At 38.2% G+C, this 27385-nt stretch overlaps 2 protein-coding genes across 2 annotated transcripts; both read left to right on the top strand.

Moving 5' to 3' along the window:
- The first annotated feature begins 1578 nt into the window (after positions 1-1578).
- Positions 1579-16227, top strand: LOC149016359 (uncharacterized). The gene is made up of 12 exons (XM_089157503.1): positions 1579-1755; positions 1886-1958; positions 2043-2094; positions 2276-2367; positions 2460-3565; positions 3695-3835; positions 3947-4110; positions 5013-5244; positions 11398-11533; positions 13194-13288; positions 13372-13495; positions 15272-16227. Exons 1-12 carry the CDS (start codon positions 1643-1645, stop codon positions 15344-15346), a joined length of 2403 nt encoding a protein of 800 aa, XP_089013629.1. The 5' UTR covers positions 1579-1642; the 3' UTR covers positions 15347-16227.
- A 3377-nt stretch (positions 16228-19604) lies between these two features.
- On the top strand, positions 19605-26188 carry LOC149016358 (Remorin family protein). The gene is made up of 8 exons (XM_089157502.1): positions 19605-20020; positions 20409-20529; positions 20689-20772; positions 20847-21518; positions 22391-22757; positions 22900-22981; positions 24116-24369; positions 25713-26188. The coding sequence occupies exons 1-7, from the start codon at positions 19826-19828 to the stop codon at positions 24320-24322; spliced, it is 1728 nt and encodes a 575-aa protein (XP_089013628.1). The 5' UTR covers positions 19605-19825; the 3' UTR covers positions 24323-24369; positions 25713-26188.
- Positions 26189-27385: the final 1197 nt, after the last annotated feature.

The following is a 27385-nucleotide window of genomic DNA, read 5'->3' as shown; positions in this document are numbered from 1 at the left end:
CATCCCGTTCTCCATCTGGGTGCAATCCCACTCATTGCTTTATTGTAACATGCTTCGCAAAAAGATAAAAAATAGAGAATGTATAATTGAATTTCAATCACTCACGTTACTATGAGTTTGTGACATCGTTAGGCAAAATAATCATGCAAAACCAAGGCACTCAGTGATGTGATCGGATTTCAGAAAACTGAGTGAGTTCCCACAGAATTTCGGTTAATTCGTTCGGTCTCGATTTGGTAATAACTCCCCAAGTTCGATAAAAAAATAATGACTATTTTAATAAAAGAGGAGAGAATGTGCCATGTACGTTATGATTAGATTACTCAAAAAGAGAATTTCAACGTAGTGTTACCTGAATTTGACAGCCTCCCTTTCTCTTGTGCTCCCTTACCAACCTAGTGTTACCTGAATTTGACAGCCTCCCTTTCTCTTGTGCTCCCTTACCTTTTTATAGGTTTTCTACGTATGAGTTCGTCTCGAACTAAAACATTACTTGGACTGCAATACGAACTTTAGTGATTGAGTCCTACTCAAATATGAGTTATTGAGTCTCAGTTGAATACTTTGTCTTCAGTTATCAATCTACTAGGATTCACTTTGTTATCTGTCTTTACGCTTGTATAACCGACCTTGACTTGGTCTGTTCGACCTGGGTGTATCCGAACTGGTTCGACCTAGATTTATCTGACCTGGTCCGACCTGGGTTTATCCAAACTGGTTCGAGCCATATTATTTATTCTATATCACATACTTTGCAAGAAGGGAATTGGGCGGTTAATTGATTGGCTAATGAAGCAACAAGAACTCAATCTATTTTCTAGAGTGATTCTCAGCCTCTGAGTTTTTAAGTTGGTGTCTTTTGTTTGATAATTTAGGTGTATACAAACTCGTAATTTTAAATAAATTCATACTTTACCCCCCCAAAAAAAAAAAAAAAGATTGAAGGGAAAAAAATTGTGATTTTGTTGTTCAGTTTGAATTTTTGAGTTGTCGAGATGTTTGTGTCTCTTTTCTTCGTCAATTCAGATTCACCGTTTAAGTCTTCACTCTTGTTTCTTTCTCCAAGTCACACAATGATAGAAAACCTAATAGGGTGGACGTGCTCTGGGCACAATAGTGGCAACTTATGTAAAAGCAAAATAACTAAGGAAGTCTTAGGTTTTCAAACATCTTCTCTCCACACTTTTCCCTCGCCCACCCGACCACCCCTTCCCATCCCCTGGGACTATGGGTCCCCTAGTCCTTGTGATTGATTTGATGTTGACAAAAAAACCAATTCTTGTGATTGGGTTGATGATCGACCGAGTCTAGATCAACTTCCCATTAAGGGATAACATTATCCTTTTTTTACGTTTCTGAATCACACAGTAGAATGTGAACTTACATGCTTAGATTTTTATTTCTGATTTTTTTTTTTTCAATATTTATAGGTGGACTTACTACTACTGTGGTAGGGACAGAGGGGACATTGTTCTCACGTGACAGGGAGGTGATCCAGACTCATGGACCGGACCAGCCGATTCCTGATTCCCGGTTCAGAAAGGTGGGGCTTTAGTTCTGAGCTTTGCTCCCTTCATAAATTTCCCTAGTACCTCGTTCCCTCTCTATTGCGAAACTTCAAAGCTAAAATCGAAAATTCTCAATGGAAGCTGTTCCATCAGTACCCGTGGAAGTCGACGAAGACGACCGCGAGATCGAAACTCCCGCCATCAGAGCCCTGGGTTCACTCTTCAAGCTCACCGAAGTCTTTCTATGGTGACGACCTTTCTAATCTCTCCATTCTCTTCGCTTCCCTACTAGTGTCATTTTGTTCTGCTGCTATTATTTGGTACTTCATCATGTTCCATGAATTTTTGTTAACGCTGCTAGAATCTTTGGGTAACAGTGATGATGCTCAGATGGACACGCTAGAGCTTTCTTCTTTACTTGTTCGTCATGGCAGCAGCGAAGGACCATCCGTAAGTTCACCCCTTTTGTACTCGCAATCCCTTCTAAATATCATATATAAGAACCTCTTTTAAACTCTTGTTTGTTGGGTGCAGTGTTCTCAACCGCGTGATCCTTCCCCTATGAACGTCGACAGTGAAACCCATGGTAAGTATCCTAAACCCATAAATTAAAATTTTTATTTATTAGGTATCAATACTGGATGCAATTAACTTACAGGATCATTGTTGTCAATATTTTCTACAAATGCTCATTTATGGATTAATTATGATATGTTAAATTTTAATTGAGTTGGTAACCTTGTTAATTTGATGTTTTCACTGCTCAGATTACATTCCATCCACTGATGATGCAGAACTTGCAATACAGATGAGTGCACTGGGGCTTCCTGTTTCCTTCAGTACAAACAAGATGGCTAGTGTATGTGTGTTTTGCTTTATATTTGGATATTGTTAATGATGTTCTTTATGCAATACATTTTCTGTTTTTCTATGTTTGACATTGCATTGCAGAAAAAGACCGGGATGACCAAGCGGAAAGCAAAGGGTAAACCTAATGTTGAAGATCGTTCTGTTTGTAAAGCAAATGAGGATGTACAGTTTCAAGTTTCCAATGCTAGTGAGATGGCGGTTGTATCCTCGGTAATTTCCTGTGACAACACAAGCAATTATTTATGTGACACACCAACAGTGAGCAAAAGTGAAATGTCTTACTGTGATGTTGCAGTGAGCAGTAGAGAACAATTTTGTTCCTCTGGTGATGGAGGTTTGACAATGTTGACTTCATCAAGTGTCAGTGAAGTTGTTCAGAGAGAAACAGGCCAGGATACACCTGGTGAATTATCAAGTTCTGGAATGGAATATGAAACTTTACCTGGCAGTATCATGTCTAATTGTGGTACTGAAGTGGCAGTTACCCCAGATAATTTAGATGCTAAAGCTTCTCTGGAAGATACTTTACAGGATGCCAGCTGTGGAATTAATAATGAGGAACTGAATAAAGGACCAGTAGAATGTGAAAAATTAGAGGGTTCATTTATGGCATACTATGATAAGGAAGGCGGAAAGCTTCATGTTGACATCATAACTGACAAGAAATGGGCCCTCGACTCAGTTTTGTCACCTCAGGCTTCTAACAGGATTGATCACATTGACACCGACAACTGCAAATCCCATGGTGATCCAACAGAATGGATGACATGCTGGGATACTTTCTATATGCGAAACTACTTCTATAATATCAAAACACGAGAGTCAACCTGGTACCCACCTCTAGGGATGGAACACTTGGCTTTTTCTGACATGACATCTTTGTCGGGTGAAGTAGTTGCTGATGCCACTGAAAGGGAAGGTAGTTCTTCACTCTCAAGCAATGGCACACAAGCATTTGATCCATGTAGTTTACAGGATAAAACTGTTTGTTTTGAGGAAACCATGGATAAAGATAAGTTATCAGGTAATCTTCACCATGAAATCTCCTCTGAGATTGATCTTGGTAAATGTGGTTTTGTGCATGGCATGGACTCATCCACCAGCTGCAGTTGTGGAAAAATAGATGAATTGGATGATGAAAAAGTTTCCTTTTGTCCGACTTCATGTTCTCTGGATCACATCGACAGGTCTGGTTTTCAAATATATTTTATGGGTTCAAAATTTGAGAATTGCTGTGCATAAACTTCCTTTGACAACTGTTTGTGTCATGGTCTTGTAAGTTGCATTGATTTCCCTAATTTTTTTTTGTTTTGCAGTTTGGGTAATCAACAAAACCAATTATGTTCTGAAGAAGTTTCAAGAAGTGAGAGTTTAAGCGAATCTGTAATGGTTACATCTACTGAGGATGCAGATAAGCTATCAGACAGTATGACCAGCCATAGCTTTGATGATAACGGGTAAAACTTTAGGAGATATGATTACTAACTCCTTAAACCCTCAAACCTTAGTCTTTCTAGTTGAATTTATTTACCATAATTGGATTCTGTGGATTTGACTTCCTGTTGCAGTTTGATCACTAGTGTAACTAGAAATGTTTCCCAAGGGCAATCGTCACTCATGATTTCTACAACTGAGGAGATGGATAGCTTCCCTGAACCTGTTGCCACAAAAAAGAAGAAAAGAGTGAGAAAGTCACAGTCACAAAGAAATGTTTTATCTGATGACTATCAAGGTGAATGGCATGATGTTGTCATTTTGATAACAAAATCTTAGTTTCTTTCGTCATTTTGACCCAAAAAAATTTATTGCACTTCTGATGTGTTTATCTTTTTCTGTTCATACTTGTTAATATATATTGTTTTATGTATGACTACATGTTAACATGATTGAATACTAGTTAGAGCTTTAGGGATACAGCATGCGTAATATAACTGCTCTTACTTATACAATAAGAAGTTGAAAGGATTAAGGCACGATCATGACATATTAAGCTGCATATGCTGCTTCTGTTGAACTGTCTCTTGAATTTGTTGTCAGTTAAGTCTTTGGCTTTGCATCTATCTGGACTCATTACTTCTTTATTAGGTTTAAATCCTTTATTATGAGAAAGCTGGTAATCCAAAGTTTCATCTGACCTGGATGGCAGTTGGATTTTCTTGTGAAATTTTGGTTCACATTTTTGTAGAATTTACCCAAAGCTCGACAGATTAGCTTACTTGTGTGGGTAGTCGATTCAGGTTCAATGTAAACTGATAAACTAGTTACTTTTTTTGCCCCCATTTTCTGAACTTATTGTCCAGCCTGGATTGTCATGTCTTAGATTCACATTGTTTGGATATCATTTGGCCTTTCAAAAAACACATATTTTTCAATTATGGTCATTTCGGTTCTCTTATCAAGAGTGGAATCCTACTGGAAATAATTGATAATCTATTTGCTAGTCCTGTAGATCCTTGGTATATTATGAGATTATTTTCACCCTAGGTATTGGTGTTGTGATGTAAAACCAAGAAGCTTTATTTAGAATTTGATGGAAGGGTTTATAGAGGTTATCCATGTCTAATGAAACTACTGGTTAAAATGAATTGTCTGAAGGATAACTTTCTCTTATCATAAATTTCCTCCTTTTTGCAGAGCTTCGTTTCCATGGAATGTCGGTAGAACAGCCTAATGATATTCTTAAATACTGGTATCAGAGATATTTCCTCTTCTCCCGATTTGATGAGGGTATAAAGATGGACAAAGAAGGCTGGTTTTCTGTCACTCCAGAGACTATAGCACAGCATCATGCATCACGTTGTGGTAATGGAGTCATCATTGATTGTTTTACAGGAGTTGGTGGGAACGCCATCCAATTTGCAAAAAGGTGCACAATTTCTTCTGCTTGTCATTTTATTATTATTGCATTTAATTTTACTAAGAAGATGGGCAGATGGAATCTCTGGGTTTTAGGAATCGGCATTGCTTGTAAATTTTTCATATTCTTTTGTTGGGAAAGTGAGATATACACGAGGGATTGGTCAATTGTTTGGTTTCCTAGTTATTATGGTCCCGATTTCAGCTTGAGAGTTTGATTAGGAAACTTTTTTTCCTTCTTTCTTTATATTAGTATGCATTGCACCAAGCAGACATAGAAATTGGAATATTGAGAACGAGTGTCTGCTTTGTAATTGCTGCAGCCATGCATGCTGTTTCTATTCTCCCCTTCTTCCAGTCTTCCTTATTTCTTCATTCTAGGTTAATTCCTTCTGTTAAACCTTCCCCTCCCCCCCCCCCCCCAAAAAACACACACACACACACACACACACTTTCTTCTCCTTGCTTTCTTCAATAGTTCAGATTGGGGGAATTTTTCTTTTTATAAACTCAATGGAGTCTTCACAGTTTGGTCTGAAATTTTGTGCTTGAGTTATCCGGTCCAAGTTGAACCTAGATTCTAGATTTTCATCTCTTTTCAAACCCTTGCTGTAAATTTCCTGACCAGTTGCATGTTTTGAAATTTGAAGCACTGTTAAGCCTAGATTTCAGAGGCTTTATGCTATGATTGAGACGAGAGTTTGAATGTGTCCTTACCTGAGTTTATAGGATCCTCAGATATAATCCGAACTCTAAAATATTTAGATGATTGGGTCTACTGGTGTGTTTTGTGACCTCTTCTTAAAGCCAAATTTTGTCTTATTTAAGTGAAACCCCTCATACTATGAATTTTTTTATTTTATTGTTGATCTTGATTCTAATTCTTTGAAAAGTGTTGAGAAACACAATGTTTGTAGAATGGCTTGAATTATCAATTTGATCTCAAGTCCTCTATTTATAATAAAGTGGAAAAAACTACTATTACATAAATACCCTTACTTGGGTAACAAGAAAATAGAAAATTACATGAACAAAAACTCTAATAGAGTTGGACTTCTAGTAGGACTCAACCAACAAAAAGTCTTCCAGTTCTAAGTTCTATCGATCTTTCTAGTTTGAACTTCTCATTTCTTACTTCCAATATTAGGTGCAGGGTTTCTTCAGAAATTACAGAGTTGCCATTACTTATATACTTAAGTCAAGAAATAGATGTTAAAATTACAAAATGCTAAAAAGTAACAAACTCAATAGTAAATCTCAATAAAATTTAAAAGGAAAAATACTGAGTTAGACCTGATGGCCCTTCACTGGCTGTTCCTATTCTATTGAATTCAACTTCTTCCTCTCTATTTTCCCCCCTTTTTTTTTTTTTGGGGGGGGGGGGGGGGGTTGTATTTGCTTGTTTATGATTTTATTATGAATATGAATAATATCTTAAATAAATGATCGAAATAGTTTACTTAACTGATATTTGGAATAAATAAGTGCTAGAAGTGAGAACCTAGTTCAGTACCAAAAAGCTGCAAGGCACCCTATAATAAGGTGGTTGCCCTCAAGGCCATAAGTGATAAATCCTCCAAATTGCCAAAGTGGTTTCTTGGTGACGCCCCTACAACTATGTTATCTAATAACCTCATGTTAGCTATACTTGGTTCGGACACTCTTAAGGCAATTTAGTGAACTAGTCTAGAATGTAGAGAATGTAGCAGTAGGTATATATGGAGTACTTTATTGCTTGCTCTATCTTAGATTCTTAGACAACTTGGAATTCTTACAACCATCAAATCAAATAATTGCCTTAAGGCATCTTGGTGGTTGAACAAACTTCGTAAGTTCAAGAATACGGTAGCAAATCTTTTAATCCTCAATTCTAGCACTTACCATGTCCATCCCATTTGTTTTCTTTTGTTAGGACCTTAGGATGAGGCCAGGTGGAGGAGAGAGAGAGAAAATTAGGGTTATTTAAGGGTTATAAATAGAGGGACAAGTGAGTGGGGAGGGTATCGAATATTTTATGAGAGCTTTCTTAGGCAGCCGTAGGCTAAGGGACACCGCTGTGAGGTGTGGGGGTGACTGGCACCATAGAAACCAGAGTCTATCTTCTTAATTCTTGCAACTTTGTATTAATTTTCCAAGATATTATAAGGATTTTATCAACTGGCATCAAAGCATTCACGATCCAGGGAGGTGAGTGAACTGCCTTTGTTTTCTGGTGAAGGAGGAGTTCAAAGATGGATTTTAGAGGTTATTCTCTTCTGCTGGGAGAACCAGATCAAGGAAGAGCAGTGGTTGGGGGTGGCGATCCAACATCTGGAAGGAGAGGCACTCGACTGGATTTATTGCAAAAATTGGATGGCATTTACTTGGACGGGATTCAAAGAAGCCCTGAGATATGAGTTTAGCGACGGGAGACAACCGAGATCAAATCTAGAGATAGACACCAACCAGGATGGATCAGAGTATAGTATCAATGTGAATGAATCGCCAAATCGGGCTGTAGAGAAGGTTGGAAAGAAGTATCAAACGGAGGATGAAGTACTACTTGCTATGAAAGTCACGCCTCACCAAACGAGGAGCAGAAAGACGAAGATAGGACTGAGTTGAGGATACCCACCGGACCAGAGTGGAGGAACAATATTCTGCGGTAACTTCGAGATGCGGTGAAGTGAAGAAGCATAGAAGAAGGCCAGGTTCAGTCGGCGGCAAGTTGCAGGCGGCAAGAATTTCTATTCGTAGGAGAGAGAGAAGACGACGTTGGTTGAGGATTTTTAGGGTTGGTTTGAACCAACTCAAACCGGTTTACGGGTTCGGTTCACTCATTAAGAGTCCAGGTACTTCTAAATTGGGCCCAACTCAGGTACACTTATCCTCCCACATAGGGCCCAAACGAACCAAATTTAAAGATTGGGCCGCTTGGTTCCCAAAGAAACCTCCTTGGGCCCAACCTATTTCATTAACCCCAAGCTCTTCTTAACCCATTCAAATGAATTTTCTTGGGCCCATTCCACTTTTATGACCCAAAGCCCACTTCTTCTGATTATTAATTTGGGCCCAATTAAGGCTCAACCCAAGACTCAGTTCGAACCAATGAACCAGCGGTCCGACCGAGCCAAGAAGGGGACTTGCCATTATCTTCAACCTCTCGAAACTGAGATGGAAAGAGACATCGCGAGAATGGGGCAGCAGTGATGGAGATTCGGACTTGCAACACCCCCAAGGCGGAGACGTAGCGCTTGCTTCCGGCGAGTTTGCAGGGGTGCGACCTATTTTTGGAAGAGGTGCTGGAGATGTTACGAAATTCAGTACACCCATCTTCAAAACAAACTCTGCATGGGACTGCCGATTGAAAATCATTTAAAGAAGAAAATTTCTGAGTTACAAGAGCAGAGCATTTCCTCAGATGATTTGCTCAGGAATAGGATATCAGAGTTGTGTAAGTGCCATACTGTTGCTAGAGAATGCTCGTCAGGGGATCAATCAGTGAAGTCTTTTGGCTGATCGTGGTAATATTCTTATTGCTCCGGATAGCGATGGGAAATCGAAAAAAAAAAAAGAAATAAATGGCAAGCATGTGAATATGCGTCTTTGGTGTCTGATATATTGCTTGTGAGGGACTGCAATAGTTATGTGGCAAGCATGTGAGAGCTAAACTTCTTCAAAATTTCCATCACCTTGAGGACAAGGTGATTTTCGAGGGGCCGGTAGTGTTAGGACCCTAGGATGAGGCCAGGTGGAGGAGAGAGAGAGTTATAGATAGAGGGACAAGTGAGTTGGGAGGGTATCAAATATTTTATGAGAGCTTTCTTAGGCAGCCGTAGGCTGAGGAACACCGCTGTGAGGTGTGGGGGTGACTGGCACCATAGAAACCAGAGTCTATCTTGTTAATTCTTGCAACTTTGTATTAATTTTCCAAGATATTATAAGGATTTTATCATCTTCCATTAAAGGATCAATAGATTTAGAGTACTTGTAAATAAAACTTTCTTTTTGACCTTTGCTATTGTACCTTCATAAGTTTTCAAATTGCCCAATTCCTCTTACATGCTAGTGTAGCTTACTCCTTTTTTATTTTTTTATTTTTCCCTCAACATCAACTTTCTTGCAGCTGAAGTATAATTACTTGCATGTTGGTAACTACTTGTACCACATTATCCTGTCCAAGTTTCTTAATTATTGATATCAATCAATTGAAATAACATGTGTAACATTTTGAGTTTCACTAGGTGCATCAGCAAAGCCCATGAAATAAGTCCACTGGATGATTGACAAGCAAATTAATCAAACTGAGATTTCAACAAACTTACTGGAATCCTCCTAACTCACGTATGATCTCATCTTAGAGTTTGGGAAAAAGAGAAACAAAAAATGAGATGGCACCAAGATCTCAACGAGTTCTCAATTAGAAACACCTAGGCACCGTTTGTTTGCAAAGGTGGGGTAGGAAAAAACGGGTGGAAAAAATAGACATGGGGGACCCATATGTAATAACAAGAAAGGACAAGAAAGAATTTTGTGGAAAAGTTTGAAATGTGGGTCCCACTTTGTTGTTTTCCACACTTTTCCACAAAATCCTATTTATTTAGTGAGGGTTTTGAAAAGGGATGAGTGGAAAAGTTAGCATGCCACGTCAATAGGCAAGCTTCCTTAATTTAAGGCAGCTTGTCTACCAACTTTCTCACCCCAGTGAACCAAACAAGCCACATTCATGGATTACTTTTTCAAACTTTTTCCCACCTCACTTCAGATTCAGCAAACAAACGGTGCCCTGGTGTGAAAAAACCAACCTCATCCCTACTAGATGGGGTTGGCTATGTGGATCATTTCTAGACAAAGTATGGAAAATTGGGATTCAAGCAAAGGGAGTTGAAGGTAAAAGGAATGATGAATAGAATAATAAGTCAGAAATGGGAAATGGAAGTGAATGTAAGAGGACAAAGGATAGCCAAGGAAATCAGAAGAATGAGAAACGTAAGTTATAAGCCATAATTCATAACAATAAAATAATAGACTGACAAGAAAGATTAACAGTAGCAGACTAGCTCCAGACAACTGTATAAGGCTCTAGGCAGATTAGAAATGTGATACAAGTATACAACTATATGACTGTAGTAATAAGATAACTTAGAGGTAGAAAATAGGAACTGGGAAGAAGAGGAGCAGATGAAGAAGGGGGTAAAAATGACGATGGGATTCATGGGGAGAAGAGGAAGAATTTCAGGTTGGGTCCCCCCCCCTTTCTCTTTCTTGGGGGGAGTGCTCTCACGTGGGACTGTCGACATTGCAACTGCAGTGAAAGAGAAAGAAGACGATGGGGTAAAAAAGGGGCAATAAAAAACACCCACTGTTGCAGTCGACTGACCCTTCAAGAAGAAGACTGGGTTCCACCATCACTTCTTGGCTCCCTCTTCTTTAGTTTCTTCTTTTCCAACACCTCTTCTCACATTTTGTGTCACTCTTTTTTAATTAAAGAGTTGATGATCCCGTGCATATTGTGACACCTAAGACTATCAAATAAGAATGTTTGAATAGGCTGCTCCTTTCCAACCCCCCCCCCCCACAAAAAAATAATAATAAAAAGAAGAAGAAGAAGAAGAAGAAAAAGCAACAATAGTTAAAGAAACCACAGACTCCCATCAGTGCAGGGTAAAAACCACCCAAGAGGCGCACCATTTGCAGTTAATATAAGATGTTGGTCACCCAGCTCCCTCAAAACTGCTTAGATGCCTATGCCTTGACAACAATGTCTGAAACCTGTGTGGAATAAAACGGGATTTTGGGAACATTGGTCATAGCAGTCATGTTTGCGGAGCAGAAGATTAGATGCAGAAGGAAGAGAAGTTGGACCTTTCTAGGACTACAATTGCCCTTCCCCCTTTTTGTATTGCTTTGAATAAGACTCGTAAATACAAGACATGCCACATACACTGATCTGAGCATTCCTAGAATACCTTAACAGTTCCATTCCTGCAGTATGTAGACCCCAACCAAAAGCAATAAACAAGAGGGTGTGTTGTGTGAAAGTCTGAATTGATCACATCATCCTTCGTTCTCACTTTGCTGAGACAGCTAGTGCTCATTTATATTCCTTTAGCAGAGCAGTATTTTTAAGGGACTACCTGTTTTTCATCTTTTGATGCTTAATTTTTACTTTTTGCTATTTCAGGAGCAACCATGTCATAGCAATTGATATTGATCCCCAAAAGATTGAATATGCACAATGTAATGCAGCTATTTATGGAGTAAATGACAGAATAGATTTTATACAGGGGGATTATTTCCACTTGGCCCCTATGTTGAAGGTAGAATCCATCTTATACCTTTTACCTTTTTTCTCTCTCTTAATTTTACTATTATTAGTTTTCAATTTTATCAATCTTAAGAGGGCCACTGGAGTATTATGATATTGTACACTTCTATGTGTTTTTGGGCGTTAAATAGTAGCATTTTTTTGTAGTAAACTGAATTTTTTCTTGGTTCATTTAAGAAACAGGATAGCATTTTGCTTTGGTAAGAAGTAAAGGTTTTTGAAGTAATAGGTCTTTCTCTTTACTCTTGTAGATGTTGAAGATTTTTTTTTCATCTGTGTCAAGTGAGGAACTATTGTAATTAGAAACCTTAACAACCTTTGAAGATGTACCATTGAGATTCTCGGGGATAGTAAGTTCAAATATGTGATGGTGTTTGGATGATGAGATGACTGATGACTGTGAAGGAGCTTCCATAATGAGATGCGTCATGAAGAAACTTTGGGTATACTTTGGATAACCTCATAATTGCATTTTCCAACAACCCTAATTTCCATGATTCCCAATCCCCATCACAGAAATCTCTCCCCTTTAAGACACATCATCCCCTTACCATCCTCAGCTGTCAATCCCAGGTTCCAACCCTAATTACCCCCTACAAACCCAAAATTTTTAGAACCCCAAAACCCTGGAAGTTGAATCTGAATCTGAAAGTCACAAAGATAAGGTTTATATTTGTCTACCCTAGGACCGTAAACCCTAACCGCAGCTGGCCTACATTCCCCTACAAGCCCTAAACCCCCTAAATGGCCTTGAAACCCTAGTGTGGGGTTTGGTAAACCCTAATTTGCAGCTGTTCTAGTTTGATCTTGGGATTGGCCCTCACCCCTGTGAGGCTTACATCATTTGGTAAAAGTAAAAACCAAGGTTCATAAGTTTCAATATCGCATGTTGTATCAAAAGGGTGATCTTAAGATAGAAGTCATATCATATCAAGACACAAGATGTTTCTGAAGATATGCATGTAAAATGGTCAAAAAAATGTGTGGCAGTGTTAAGGATACATGGAAAATACACTTTTGAACCATACAATATGAATAAGCAGTAAATAACATATATCATATATAAAAAGGAGAACAAAGTATGATGAGATAAGTGCGTTTAATTGATTATGCATAAAGGATGAGGTATCTTATGTTTTCTAATACCAAGGAGTGCTGTTGGTTGGTTCAAAACAGTTGGATGTGGTATTAGATAAAAGGTACAACTAAGATGACATTGTGCAGAGACTGACATGTGTGCAATACTGCCTCTAGTCAAAAGATTAATGTACTGCAACCAAGGTTTAAAGTATTTGTAATATATTCATTATTTCTTTCATATTTGGGCAGGTACAGAAGAACTCTAAGTTCTTCTTCCGCCAGCTTGCTGCCGTATCTGCCTAATATATTTCTTCATTCTAAAGATACGATGATTTTAACTATACAATCCACCATACTCTTCAAGATTTTTGGACAATAATGATAATTAAGAAAATGGATCAGCATTTAAGGACATCTCTCTGTCCCCCCCCCCTTCTTTTCTGATATGATAATTTATTTCAGGGAATTATGTTCCAGGGTTGTGTAATGTTTGTTTGGTGCCTGATCTATTATTTAAGAAGTATATCTATCTACCTAGGTTTTGAGCATATGAGGTTTCCCTTTTTTTGCAGGCAGACATAGTCTTTTTGTCACCTCCTTGGGGAGGGCCTGATTATGCTAAAGTACAAACTTTTGACATCAACACTATGCTTGAGCTGTGTGATGGGTATGGTCCTTGTATATCATTTGTTTGGTTTTGGTTGTTGTACTTATCTTTGAGTTTGCTACTCTGACATGTTTGTGATCCAGGTACCTTCTCTTTAGTACTGCAAGGAAGATTGCCTCCAAAATTGTAATGTTCCTGCCTAGAAACGTGGACCTTAATCAATTGGCAGAGTTGTCTCTCTCTGTCAATCCTCCATGGGCATTAGAGGTATTTTTATCAGTTTGATATTATTCTCTCTAGCTAAAGGACAATATTCAGAGTTACCTGAACTCAATTTGGTTAATGCTTAGTTAACTAGAGAAAAATTTAACTTAGTTAATGGTTAGTCAACTAAAGAAAATTTTCACTCAGCAGAAAGTCTTGTCAAGTTGGGGTAACATTTTGTTTGCCAACTCATTTGGCCATCTTGGCAGTTTTTGATCCAGTTTGGATCTGAAACTTGGTATACAATGGCATTAGCAGATCTTAAAAAACTGATTCCAAATTTGAGTTTGAATTCAGACCATAGGTTCATTGTAATGCTATGACATACTAGAAGTCTAAAATTCCATAATCCACTAATAATTTTGTAATAGAAAGGAATCTAATTATACAGTTGACGTAAACAAGTTCAATAACCACTAAAATTCATCAACCTTAATATAGACACAATCTCATTGTGACACTTGAGTCAGTTACACACCAAACGCTGAAGTTTTGACTGTATTTTAACATTATTCCACAGTGGCCAAGTAACACGAAAGTAAAATGCCGACTACATCAGGCTACCTTTCAAATCATGTTACTTTGTGCATAGACGAAGTAGGTTTCCCATGTCATGAATTTCTTGCATGCTTCCACACAATGCTTGAATGTAACTTGTTGCTGCTGTAGGTGTTGCACTAAGTGAGTAGCAATGCCTTTACCCGTCTTCTAATATTATCTGTAAATCAAGCTAGAATGGTAGTTCTAGAGTCCCCAGTGGAGCCCAAACTACTGAGACTACCAGGACCAAAGGGTTCTGTTGATATCTCATGGGTCTTAGTCAACATGTGCCCCTTCTATATGTATTTCAACCACCGAGACCCGAATTCTGTTGAGATCTCATTGGTCTCTGTCAAGATCTGTCCCTTTTGTACGGTTGGATGAAACAAGATTTTGTATGAGATCAGTCGAAATGAAAAAATTTTTTATTGGTTTTGTCTCAGTCCACCAAATAACTGAGAACCAAGATCTCAGTGGGTCCTTGGACTATGCTCGTCTGGGAGTGATTTGCCTAGTCTTTCTTTTTCTGAAAAGAATGATTCCGCAGACATTAAGAGTTGAAACCAGTGAAAACAATAGAACAAGTCAAAATTTCATTCTATCGTTTGATGAAATGATCCTAGAACCACGTGTATCGCCAAACTTTGCCATACCAAAACCTTACACTTTTATTATTGCATGGATTTCTGTTTCAACTTCTTGCATAACCGAAGATATTCGTGAAATTGCAACATTGGGGCCTGACTTCGTACATTGGTGGAAACTATTAAATTATTATTGTTATTAAAATGTCATGGTAATGCATCAGGATGAGATTCCCTGGATCCTATTATCTAGGTTAAATGTTCAACCAATAGATGGTCCTGATAACTGGGTTAACTGCACTATTACTTATTTATATCATTTTTTTTATTCAAAAGTGTGTTTCTATTGTGTCTTGGCCATTTCCATGCGTTTCTGTAGTGGCTGATATGATAATGAGTCATATCTTAAGATCACCCACCAACACGATGCATGATATCAATACTTCGAACAATGCACTATGGATCTAGGGACTTTCTTAGTTACACATTTTACTGGAAGCCTGTAGGACAATTAAAATAAGTGCCTCATTGCTCTGATCTGTTCTTGTAATCATGGTCACCTTGAAATCTGTTCTGTATCAAATCTGGGAAGTTCAGTAGTTTTTTTGTGATGTTTATTTATTCTGTTAAAAATGACATGGGTTTTATGTTTCAGGTTGAGAAGAACTTCTTAAATGGTAAGTTGAAGGCCGTTACGGCCTACTTCAGTGAAACGTCTGATCGAGTCTGATTTCCTCCCCAAGAGCTGAAGCTGGAAAGCCATGGGTTTGGAGTAGCTCAGAGTTTGTGTTGGTTCAGGTTGTGAAAAACTTCTTGAAATGTTAAGTTGAAGTCAATGACTCAATCACAGGTGACATTATCCAACAGACGGAAGATTAGTTCTTTGAGGAAATGTCATCTTCAGCTCAATGTCCTTGTAAATGGTAACAGAAACCCAAAGTTATCTGATGTGTTTTCTGTCTGTTGTGTATTACTCATTTTAGCCATGTAGATAGATATTTATATTTTGTTGGGTAACCACACTGAATGTTAGCCTGTCTCGTGAGTATCTTGTGTACATTGCTTCTATCTGCAAAGCTTCGGCTTTCTCCAGTGCCAAATCCTGCCAGCTCTGGGAGTAAACCAACAAATGTGCAACCAAGTGATAGGAACATGTCACAGTTAACTATCTTCAAGAACTCGTCCCAAGGTTCGAGTGTATGAAGTTGAATACCTGCTGATTCCTCGGTCGGAAACGGTCTCGTATTCTGGCTGTAATTGGGATTTGGGAAGAACTAAAGGTTTCAGGAAAATATTCAGTGAACTTGGGGATCTTGCTGCAGGAGGTGAGTTTTATTTATTTTGTGCTTTTTACTGACTAAAAGAAGGGCCAAAAAACAACTGTGAAATCAAGTGATTCTAAAGAGGAAACAGGATCAGGAATATCCTCATAAAATAACCATATATATTTCTTTTTCCTAGAAAGAAATTTATTACTCAGTGAATGTTGATTGTCCTGCCTCTGTGTCTCAACGGTCTACCAGAGATATAATGTGAAGCTGAAATTGATGGAAAGGTTTAGAAAGATGATCTTAAATGTTGAATGTTAAAACTTTGCAGTTGGCATTCAGCTCTGTGCAGTGGATTGGGGGGGGGGGGGGGGGGGGACCAGCATTGTCTATACTGACTCTTCCCCAACAACCACACCTTATGAATTCAATGATTTCTGAATCCATCAACCAAACCCCTTTTTTCCCCTCCTTTTACCCTTGATGGAGTTTATAAGAAAAACAGATGGTTGGGTTTCATTTATTTCTGATGACAACAACAGTTCACTGATGGTGTTTTCAGTTCTTTGGTGGGGTGGGGAGGGGAGGGGAAGGGGAAGGGGGTTGGTAACAGCCAATAGCAACAGAGTGGACAACCCATAAAAACTGGTTGGTGTCCCTACTTATTGACCTACAAATGTTCTATGGTTGGGATATTCTTGGTCAATCTTGGACTGGACCATTTGTATGTAATGGTTAAAGACTTAGGGTTGAAATAGCAGTTTTGAGACATTATGTGTACATCAACAACAAACACTGTTTTTTTTTCTCAATGTAAGGGGGTTGACTTGTGCATCTTTTGTCATAGATATAAGGCCTAATCATTTCCTATAGAATTACTTTAGGGCTACTCTTAGTTCTTTTAGTTCCTTAGATTTGGTTTAAATCGTCTCCTCGTGGGGGCATTTAAAGTCGTCTGTAAACGTGGTGGTGTCACCTCAATCAACTTTTTGGTAGTTATCATTTATTGGAGCTATTTCTAGTCTAATTTTATTATGATCATTTTTTACTTTATCTCTTTCTAATCTTGTCACTCATCTATACTAGTATCTTCATTTATGTTACACTAAGTTAATTTCTATGATATTTCTTAATAACCTAACACTATGTACATACAATATACTTGGTTGGATGATGGTCCTATATAATTTTCCTTTAAGCTTTAAAGAAATACATTAATCAAATTAGATATTTCATCTTCATTCTATTTTGTTTAAAGCCTTTTGATTCCAAAGGTGACCTCTGTGATTCTTACTTAATGTTAACCGCTATTTATGTCTAATCTACCAAAACAATATCATCAAAAAATTCACACAAGAAGGAGCCTTATCATGTTTATGAACTGAAAATTGGTATTCAGTTGGAAGAATGATGAGTTATTTGTCATTATTAATTTCATTTGGTTAATTATATGTGGTTCGCTTCTAGGGTGTTATGTTATGTACCTCATAAAATGATATATAACGTCAGATGTTTCATCCGTAATAAAGGATGGACTTGCAATTTTCTATGCACCGCGTTGCACCGTATCAAGGCATAATGAATTCAACATAACTACAGGTGGCGTGATAGTGATTAGACAGCTGGCTGGATTTATTGATTTTCAGGTCAATCTCAATCTCTGCCGTATTTATCTCCCTGTTTCCCGTGACCACGTGCATTTCTGCATTTAAAGTCGTCAGATTAGAATCTTATTGTCCTTTTCACCGAAGAACAAGCCAACCCTACCTGATGTGATCATGTGATAATGAAGGACCCCACTCATTTATTTATTTGGTTCCCAGTCGTTCTCTCCAATTAACTATTTCCCCCGCCCAACTATAAACTACGGTGCTGTTTTATTATAAATAAATAATAATAAAAAACAGATTCTGAAGTATAAGATCAAATAGTCAACCTTTTGGAGAATCTACAGCCGTCAGATGGAAAGAGCTGAATGCTTTTCTATAAGACGAAAATGCCCTTTCGTGTCTTAAAATTGATCGGTTTCTACTCGGATACACCAATATCCCAATTTGAGTCCGATAAACAAAATTGTTATTAGAATCCAATTAAATATCAGGGAAAAATTTACAAAAATATCCAAACTTGAATCTAGAACTTTATTATATAATAATTATGTGTTATACACTATCCGATTATTGAATGCTGATTGTGATTTTATTTTATTTTTTTTAATTTATGATTTATTTTTTTAGATTTTTTGCCATGCTGACTACTCGTTTCCGAATCCTATTATCAATCTATTTTAAATAATATCTTGCTATTTCATATGGAAAGAAATGAATGGAAATGTGTTTAACCAAAGAATTCCCAACCCTGTAACGGTGTTACGGAATACTTAGAAATGGTTAAAAGATTTAAAACTTCAAAAAGGAGAAGATAACAACGTCCCACCAACACAAATTAATAATGCAAATCATACCAATATAAGTATGAATTTGTGCACAGTAATATCTCAACCTAAGAAAAAATATTTTTATGTGTGCAAGGGTATTTAACCAGCACCTATGAGCTACGGATGGAGCACTGGAGCATATACAGATGGACATCTGAGATCTATCAATTTTGGAAGAGAAAATAAATTTGAGACATTAGAGGCCATATTGCGGAATCTACAACTGGGGATTGCAAAGCGGAGGAAGAAGGGCTAAAGATACATGAAATATGGACAAATAGCCAACAGATTGCAGATATCCTACCATGGCCATCAAGACAAAAATGGTCTCTTCAGGGATTATCTATGCTAATGGAATTAGCAAGATCAACAAAACTTATCGAATATAAAACTTTCCAAAACCCAGTGCTCCAGAACTTTTTTGAGGGGTATGCCACTAAGGCAGCCACTTCTCAGGATGATTGTAATAGAACAATAGTTAGTACTTGCAGCTGTTTTCCTTAATTCCAATAATATAATATTTTATTTTATCAAAAAAAAATCTATTTTAAATATTTAATACTTTACTCTAACCAATGTTCGAAATGTCGACAAAAAATTGTGTCGGAGGTTGGCGACACCATTGACAAGACGACACTTTGCCAACATTTCTGGCGGTGGAACCTCCATAAAATCATCTCCTCATTTTTTGTTTTGCAGAGATATTTTGTAGATATCAGATCTAAGATGCAATCAACATAAAAAAACAATTTTAAAAGATATTGCAGAGATCAGATCGAGCTTCAAAGGACTCCATTTTCTGTTTAGTAGAATTGCAGTGAGGGTTGTGACTTGTGAGGAAGGAAAAGCTTCGAACCATGGTTCTCTTCACGCATCCAATAATATCTGCAGAGGTAGAACTCATACTGGCCACAGCAAAAGCTTTTATTTTTACCAATTCAATGATTTTTCAGCTACTTTTGGTTGATGTCGCTTCGATTTTTGGTTTCATGTTGTCCTTGAGTGATATGCCGATTTCTTGTCGAAATATTGCGATATTTTGACGACATAATATACCATAACTCTAACCAGATAAATTTATGTTTTGGATACCGATAAGCAATTATTTAAATTCTAATCCAATTACTTATGGGACATGTACAAGTATTTTCGATAAAAGAAATAATTATAAATTCCAACATCCTTGGGCGAATTGAATGCAAATTTCAACCAGCCATTTATAGGTATATATGCAAATCTAGTGTAAAGCGAAGCACATAGACTAATCAACAAGCGAAAAGCCAAAAAGCCAAGGAAAGCGATTGGTCTTAATTCATCATGAGCGTGGGTATTTCAGTCAACGCAAATGGCGGTAACTAGAAATCTTTAAGCACGCGCCAAACACCCGCCATTACCATTGCCGATAAATTTCTTTCCTTGGAGAGGAATCTCACACACTCAGACTTCTCTTCTCTCTCACTCTCTCTCTCTCTTCTTAGTTCTGTGTGATGAGAAGCTGTCGACAATGACGGGATTAGGGTTTCAAGAGAAGAAACGATCGAGATCGGGTTCCAGAGCTTGTGATGACAGTCCTGATTCTGTAATCTACACACAGGATTCCAACTTCAGTCTCTTCTCTTCTACTTCTGGAAGTGTTGATCGTTGCTCATTTGCATCTGATGTTCACGATCACGAAGCTTTAGTTTCTGAGATCTCTAGGGTAAACCTTTTTGTTTTCCTCCCATTTCTGGTATGACAATGTGAGTGAACTTGAACATTGGATTTGTGATACTCAGACAAGTTCGAGCTGCATTTGCATGCAAACTCCACTTCTTCCTTCAAATGGAAGTTTGTTTAGCTTGTTTTCTTACTTGAACGAAAAAACTTTTGAGCAGAAAAAGGAACCTTGATATTGATAAGGTTTTTATCTTTGTATTCTACGATTTAGTCTTTTTGATTTACTAATTATCCTCTCTGCCTAAAATTAGCGGATAGGGAGCTGCTCTGTGTTCCTGTGGAACATTGTTGGCAAATACAACTGGAAATGGCGGTATTAAGATTTGAAATTTGTCGACTTTCAGAAAGTTTAAGTAGTTGGATGTTTTCAGCATTTTGCAGGAAGCGAGCGTGATCACTGTCGGTGTTCGAGTGGTCCAGATCTAGATCCCAACAGAGTAGGTACAGTGAATAAGAACAGTGTCACTGACACAAAAGGAGAAAAGCCGAAAGGTACAGCACACAGTAGAATGGATTCAAACAAAAGAAAAAAGTGAGGGAGAAAAAATAATTCAAGATACAGATAATGATAGATTGGACTTCTTATGAATAACAAAAATTTCAATTTCGGATGTTAATGTCTTTATCTGTGTCGCCTTCAATTATGTACAGAAGCGGAGGAAGAAGAAACGAAGGCAGAAGACGATAATCGAATCCTAGATCCACCTCAAGAGTCCTTTTCCCAAGCTCTCAAAGGTAAACCATACACTAATTTCAGCTAATCAGCTTCCATCGTCCAACCGCCCCAACTCTAAATCAACTCCTCACAGAGTGTCACAACAGGCGGATTAACTCTGATGCTGCCACAACCCTGAGTAGTTCAGGAAGGCGTAGACCTGCTTCCTTTGATCTAAACAATCGAGCGAGCAATGTCACCAGCTCTTCGCCACGATTGGAGGTTATGAAGAAGAGCACTGTGTCTTCTCGCAGATCCGGTGCATTCCCTAGCCCTGGAACGCCAAATTACCGACACGGGACTGTAATGATGCAGAAAGGATGGAGCTCAGAACGGGTTCCATTGCCAGTAAATGGCAGCCGGAGGTATGCTAGTGCTGCCCTGTTGCCTCTCAACAGTGGAAGGACTCTGCCCTCCAAGTGGGAAGATGCAGAGAAGTGGATTTGCAGTCCGGTTTCGGGAGATGGAGTGATCAGATCTTCGTTGCCACATCCACAGAGACGTCCAAAGTCGAAGAGTGGACCGCTTGGGCCCGTGGGTATTGCCTATTATTCGACTTATTCACCAGCCATGCCGATGTTTGAAGGTAGCAATGCTGGTAATTTCATGGCAGGTTCTCCTTTTTCCGCTGGAGTACTAGTTACGGACGGTTTTACTGGTCGTTGTGTTGATGATGGTGGACATATTCCTGCTTGTATAACGCGGTCGGCTAGCGTGCATGGTTGCTCAGATATGCTGAGCCAGTCCTCGTTGGCGGGGACACAAGGTACATGATTTCCTCTAACCATTGATTTCCGTTACGACTTTGGTGTCCGAAGTTTATTGATTTATTGTGACTACAACGGCTACTTCTTTGTCAAAGACACAAAATGTTCCTTACAGCGCTGTTATTCTGGGTTCTGGGGAGCTGGTCTCGTATTTGCCGAGCAATAGACATAGAGACGCATATTTAGCCAAAAGCAAACCCGTGATGGACATTCACTAGCCAGTCATAAGCTTCCTATTTATCACCAGAACTAACCAGTTCTACCTGACATACTGCAAGACTTTTATCTTTTTCTTGCACTTGGTTGGAGGCAGTACAAGACGAGGAGGGAATGGTTAAAGGACACCCAGGTACCACCTCTTGGGTATTGGACTTGTGTACTGGCTCTGGCAATCAGATTCACTTTCCACCTTGTTTACAATGTGACCATGTGAGCTCAATTGATTTTACTTGATTCAAGGTCCCTCTGAATCCTGATAATTGTTCAACCTCATTGGATTTCCCCTGTGGACTGCTGTCTCAATTTACCTTCAAGGAGGGAATATGGTCATTGGATGAAATTCTTGTCCTTCGCTAGTCCACACCCTTTTCTGGTTTTTTGCAGTTGACATTGAGGTCCATTTCATTGCAGGCTGTGTGTCTTTTCCTTGTGCTGCTTGGTTGTAAGACAGTTTGTTGTTCTAAGAGCATACACGCATGGTTTGTAATATCATACCTTGAATATGCTACTGACTGACTGTGGGTAGTGGTTATTTATTCCTTTCTGTATTGTGTGTTCTAGTAGTCCGTGATGCTTTCAACATTTCTGAGAATTGAGATGCCAACAAATGTATTGCTCAACCTGACCTATAAGCCTTTGGTTGATTGTGCAGATACAAGACCAGATGGCACCAAGGATGCAGGGACCATGGTTTCCCGTGCTGTTTCAAGAAGGGACATGGCAACACAGATGAGCCCTGAGGGTAGTACACACTCATCTCCAAAAGGGAGGCCTTCATTCTCCCCCTCTCCCCCTCCATCATTCCTTCCCGATGTGAAGCTGCAGAGCTACCATTCTACTAAATCAGAAATTAGGGATGTGCAGATAGATGAGCGGGTCACTGTGGCCAGATGGTCCAGGAAACATACTACCCGATTGCCTGCTAAGGGGACACTAGATGCTGAGGACTGGAGAAAGGAAGCAGCAGAAGCACAAGTTTCTGCTTGGGAGGTGTCAGATACACCGAAGTGCATGTCAAAGTATGCATCCTCTGTTCTTCTGTCTGATTATGTACCTATTTTTGGTCTAACATAGCAATGGCAATGTTGGACACAACCACACAATGGACCTTCCTTTTGGTAATTACTGTGGTTGAAATGAAATATGCCATCTTTCTTCCAGGGTTAAAAGGGAGGAAGCCAGGATCACTGCATGGGAGAATTTGCAGAAAGCAAAGACTGAAGCAGCAATCCGGAAACTAGAGGTTCTCTTTTGTAACTTTTCATACTCATTTCTCTTTTTGACGTTGACTATAGCTAAATATGAGGGTTTGGAAGTGAAATAAGCATCTCTATTTGCTCGGTTCCCAATAAATTTAAAAAATAAAAAAAAGCTTAAACAATGCTGAGGTGGAGAAAAATCATGCCCTAGCTTTATTAAAAAGAGTGTTAAGATTACAGCTATGACTTAGTTATCAAGGTGTATGATTGATTCAAGGCAGATGGAGAGGGTAAAAAACTGTGGTGAAAAGGCTCACCTAGGCAACACCTAAGCACCTGGACACCAAGGCGGTGCCTAGGCATTACTTTGACAACTATGACCCGGGTTACCCAAACTTAAGAGAAACTCCACCTGTAGTTCCTGACATTTGAACTTATCTGTCCGATCTAAGGCTATCCATCTCATGGTTGACCCAAAGAAATAAAAAATAAAATAAAATAAAATAACCTCTTGTTTGGATTCCGGATCCACTTCAGAGCTTCAAAGTGGGTGTTTCTGTGAAATATATACATTTGTCACCTATAAGTTATAAAACATCACAAGAAAAATATGCCTCCTTTGGCTATGCGATTTTAGGCTGAAAACCTCTTGTGGATTTAGAAATCATGGAGACTTTTGATATGTGCTCCCATCTGTTGTCCTTAAAAATTGTTCACTTCTATATATATATATATATATATATATATACTTCTAATCTCATTTTTATGTTAACTGCAACCAAATCAGAATGCGTTCTGGACATTTTCTTGGGTTAATGCCTTTAGAGGATCTCTTCCTGTGGTTTGGCTGAAACTTGCTGCAGGAAGATGACAAACTAACAAATATAGAGAAAATTGGACCACTTACAAAGTTGCCATACATAAGGTTTGTTGCTCATGCCAATTCCCTATGAGGGTTCACTAGAAAATTAGAAGGGAAGGGCTAAAAAGGAAAAAAGAAACTCTCTATCATCAAGAAGATTTGTTCCTGCAATGTCTTCTGTGTTTGTGTGTGTTTAAGAGCACTTTTCTTTGTATAGTGGAGCCCCCTTCCACAATACCACAAAAGTATAGGGAAATACTGGTACTTTATGTTTTTGTAATTTTTTTCATGTCACTGATTAGAAAGTTTTGTTCAGATGAAACTGGAGAAGAAGAGATCATCTTCCATGGATAGGATCATGAACAAGCTGAAATCAGCTCAGAGGAAGGCACAAGAAATGAGGAACTCAGTGTCTGCAAGCCAGGGCCACCAGTTATCTCAGACTTCCAGTAGGGCTCCGTCTTTTCGTAGGACCAGGCATTTGGGTTCCTTCACTGGGTGCTTCACCTGCCATGCCTTCTGATGACTCCTCCACTGTGTAGTTGATCCTCTTCTGCATTTGAACACCTGGTAAGTTCTTGCTCAGACCCCAAGGTAGCTCTGTGTTGGGGGTTTGAGACCCAACTGCTGATGTATGCTGGTATGACATGGTTGACTTATGTTCAATTCAGAACTGGTACTTGGTTGCTTTGCCTTTACATGCTCTTTTATGTGTCAAGTTCACCCTAGCTTTTCCAAAAGAAAAGAAAGAAATATTATTTTTGTCTTTGTTTTTATTAACATCTGGATTTATTTTAGAAATTTCAGTGACAGTGGATAGTCAAGGGCTCTTTTTTTGACAACCAAATTGTTTCTGAAGTATCATAATTCCATTTGTAACTTCAGCATATCTAGCTTCTCTATTATGTCTAGTAAATCACCGTAGTCTGTTTAATATCTTCCTCCCTGCATGCTGAGTGTTAACTTTTCTTGAAAAATACCTAATGCCTCCCATGCTTCACCCTTTGTTTAGTCTAGTTTTCTGTATCTCCCTCTGGCTGTCTCTATACAAAGGTTTTATGAACTGGATTTGTTTTCCATTGATTCCAATTGGTCTTATTCCAGCCTCAGTTGGCTTTCCTCCCTGTACCTTGAATATATATTGCTTTATTATTGGTATTACTTTGGCACCTATCAATTTTCATATTGGTGTTACATTTGTAAATTTTTTTACTGTTAAGTGTTTGACTCCAAACAGTTTCAAATTTTGAGTCTGGGAGCAAGTCAGCAAGCTCAGTGGATAGACCCATCAGTATGGTATCCATGGATGAGGGAAGGGGAGGGGGTTTGAACTTTCTCAAAGATGGAACACCCAAACTGTCCTTCACTGACGTCTTCGGTTTAAAGCCTCAATTAGATTAGGTAGTAAAAGCATGCATGATTTAGGCCTTGCATCCAGTATGATCTCGTATCGTATACAATTGATTGTCAGGAAAGGATCCATGTTGCGACCTCTTTTAGTTGGGATGAGATTGAGTGGTAGTAAAAGCTTGCCAATCTATTTGAGGGGGTTTTATGATACTTAAATATAAAATTTGTCAAGTGGCCAATCTAGACCATTCTCTAGGCTTCCATAGGCATTTGATGGAAATGTTGCTCTACCCTTCTACCTCAGTCTTTGTTTTATTTTATACTTAATATTCTCTAAGTAATTTGTTTGTATTCAGTCTTGGTTCTGAACTCTGGGTCAAAATGTGTCACCCACCATTGGAAGACTTATGTCCTGGAGGGCCTTGTTCATTTTTCCTATTTCTTTTAGTTTTAAGTTTTGAATAACCTTCTTGAATGCCTTTATATCCTGTGGTTGTCGATCTGTGCATTGCATGGGCTTTCTGTTATTTGCTGTGCGAATTAAACTGTCTATCTGTGGCCAGGTAGGGAAGAACGGGCAGCAAAATATGGAGAAATTAGTCATTGCAGTTGGCATATAGACTACGGTAGAATTCAGTTTTGTGGCAGCATGGAGGACTCAGCTCAAGGAAGTCCACAGATGGGATATTAGATTTACACTCGGAAGGCAGCAGCATCATTCAGTTGGGATATCAATATCATGTTTGTAAAGAATGTCAATAATTGTTTAAATTGCAAGGGAAATACGTTTCTTGAAAACAAAAGATTTATCAAGCTTGATAATTACTCTTAAACAGGAGTTCCCGAATGTGCCGGTGCCTCTACCTTTCTTTTCTTTTCTTTTTCTTCCTGTGAAAAGTCAATTATTGAGCTTTTGTAAGTTACCTTCCCATTGATGAGCCATGGAAGGAAGCTACTTTGCCTATGCTCTGCATGACTGAAGATGCCCAAGTAAGTAATGATCCGTAATACATACAATGATAGGAAGTGCTCTGTTCTTTCTTTTCTGAAAAAGAGAAAAACCATATGGTTATAGGGCTTTTTATTATTATTATTATTATTATTATTATGATATTATTATGATTAGTATTAGCACCCTTATTATTGTTCTTATTTTCAACATGGTGACCCACAATTTGTTGGGATGGGATTATTGAATGTGGTGGTCTAGTGGTTTTAATGTCACTCCCAAGAAGTTTGGCAGCTCTTATATCCTAGGTTAGAATTCTTTCTACCCCTCTGTTGTCTCACGGTTTAAAACAGTTGATTTTCTCTTTCTCCGTTGTGGGCATTGGAATTCAAGTTTGGATCTGTCAGATTATTTTCTATAGTGTTATACTGATAGGACTATGTTCTTGCAGGATATTGAATGGCTGATGTTACTGGTTTGAGGTAACATTGTAATTTCTGAATATTATCTAGTGAAGGGCACAAGGGTGCCACTACTGCATGTTTGTATCCTTTTTGGTTTAAAAATAAAAAATAAAAAATAAAAAATTTGTTGGTATGGGTGATTAAAATTATTATTATTATTATTATTATTATTATTATTATTTTCAACTTGGTGGCTCCACTTATTGTCAACCATTGGGTTAGTGACTTTAATTGAGCTTTGGAATATAAAAAAAAGTTAAGAAAAAGAATTTTTTAGGGAGTACTAAAAGATAATGTGGGTTTTGACAAAGGTGTTTTGGTTAAAGTGAATGGGTTTTTGGGTCTTGTTCGTCTTGTGGTTTTGCAGAAGAAAGGGTTTTCTCTCTTCTCCATTGCTATCCATTGTAACTCAAGTTTGGATTGGCAATTTTTTTTTGAAGAGCTTAAAGTGAAAGGATAAGTTCTTGAGGATTTGAATGGTGATGTCACTGGTTTGAGGTAACATTGTATTTTCTCAAACCTTGTTTCAATTTATCAAATAACACACAATCACAAGAATCTTGGATTAATTATCTTCTTATTTATTTGGGTGATCTATTTAATTACTCGGCTCCTTGGATTGAGTCTTGTAGTGCATAAGTTTTGTGCATCTATTTTGGAAACAATAAGTAGTCAAACATTTAGCAACTGTAGCAACCAAGATTCAATCCACGGAAGTGGTTAATTAAACAAATTACTAAAATAAAAAAGTACACTAAGATCTTATGCAAATAAAATGGAAATACAAAACAAACAACACAAAACCACAAGAATGAAGAAAGGA

Source organism: Hakea prostrata, chromosome 5, assembly GCF_041222555.1.
Source record: "Hakea prostrata isolate BN-2017 chromosome 5, UWA_Hpros_2, whole genome shotgun sequence".
NCBI lineage: Eukaryota > Viridiplantae > Streptophyta > Magnoliopsida > Proteales > Proteaceae > Hakea > Hakea prostrata.
The sequence above is the reverse complement of the archived record's forward strand: the minus strand, read 5'-3'. Positions and strand labels throughout refer to the sequence as shown.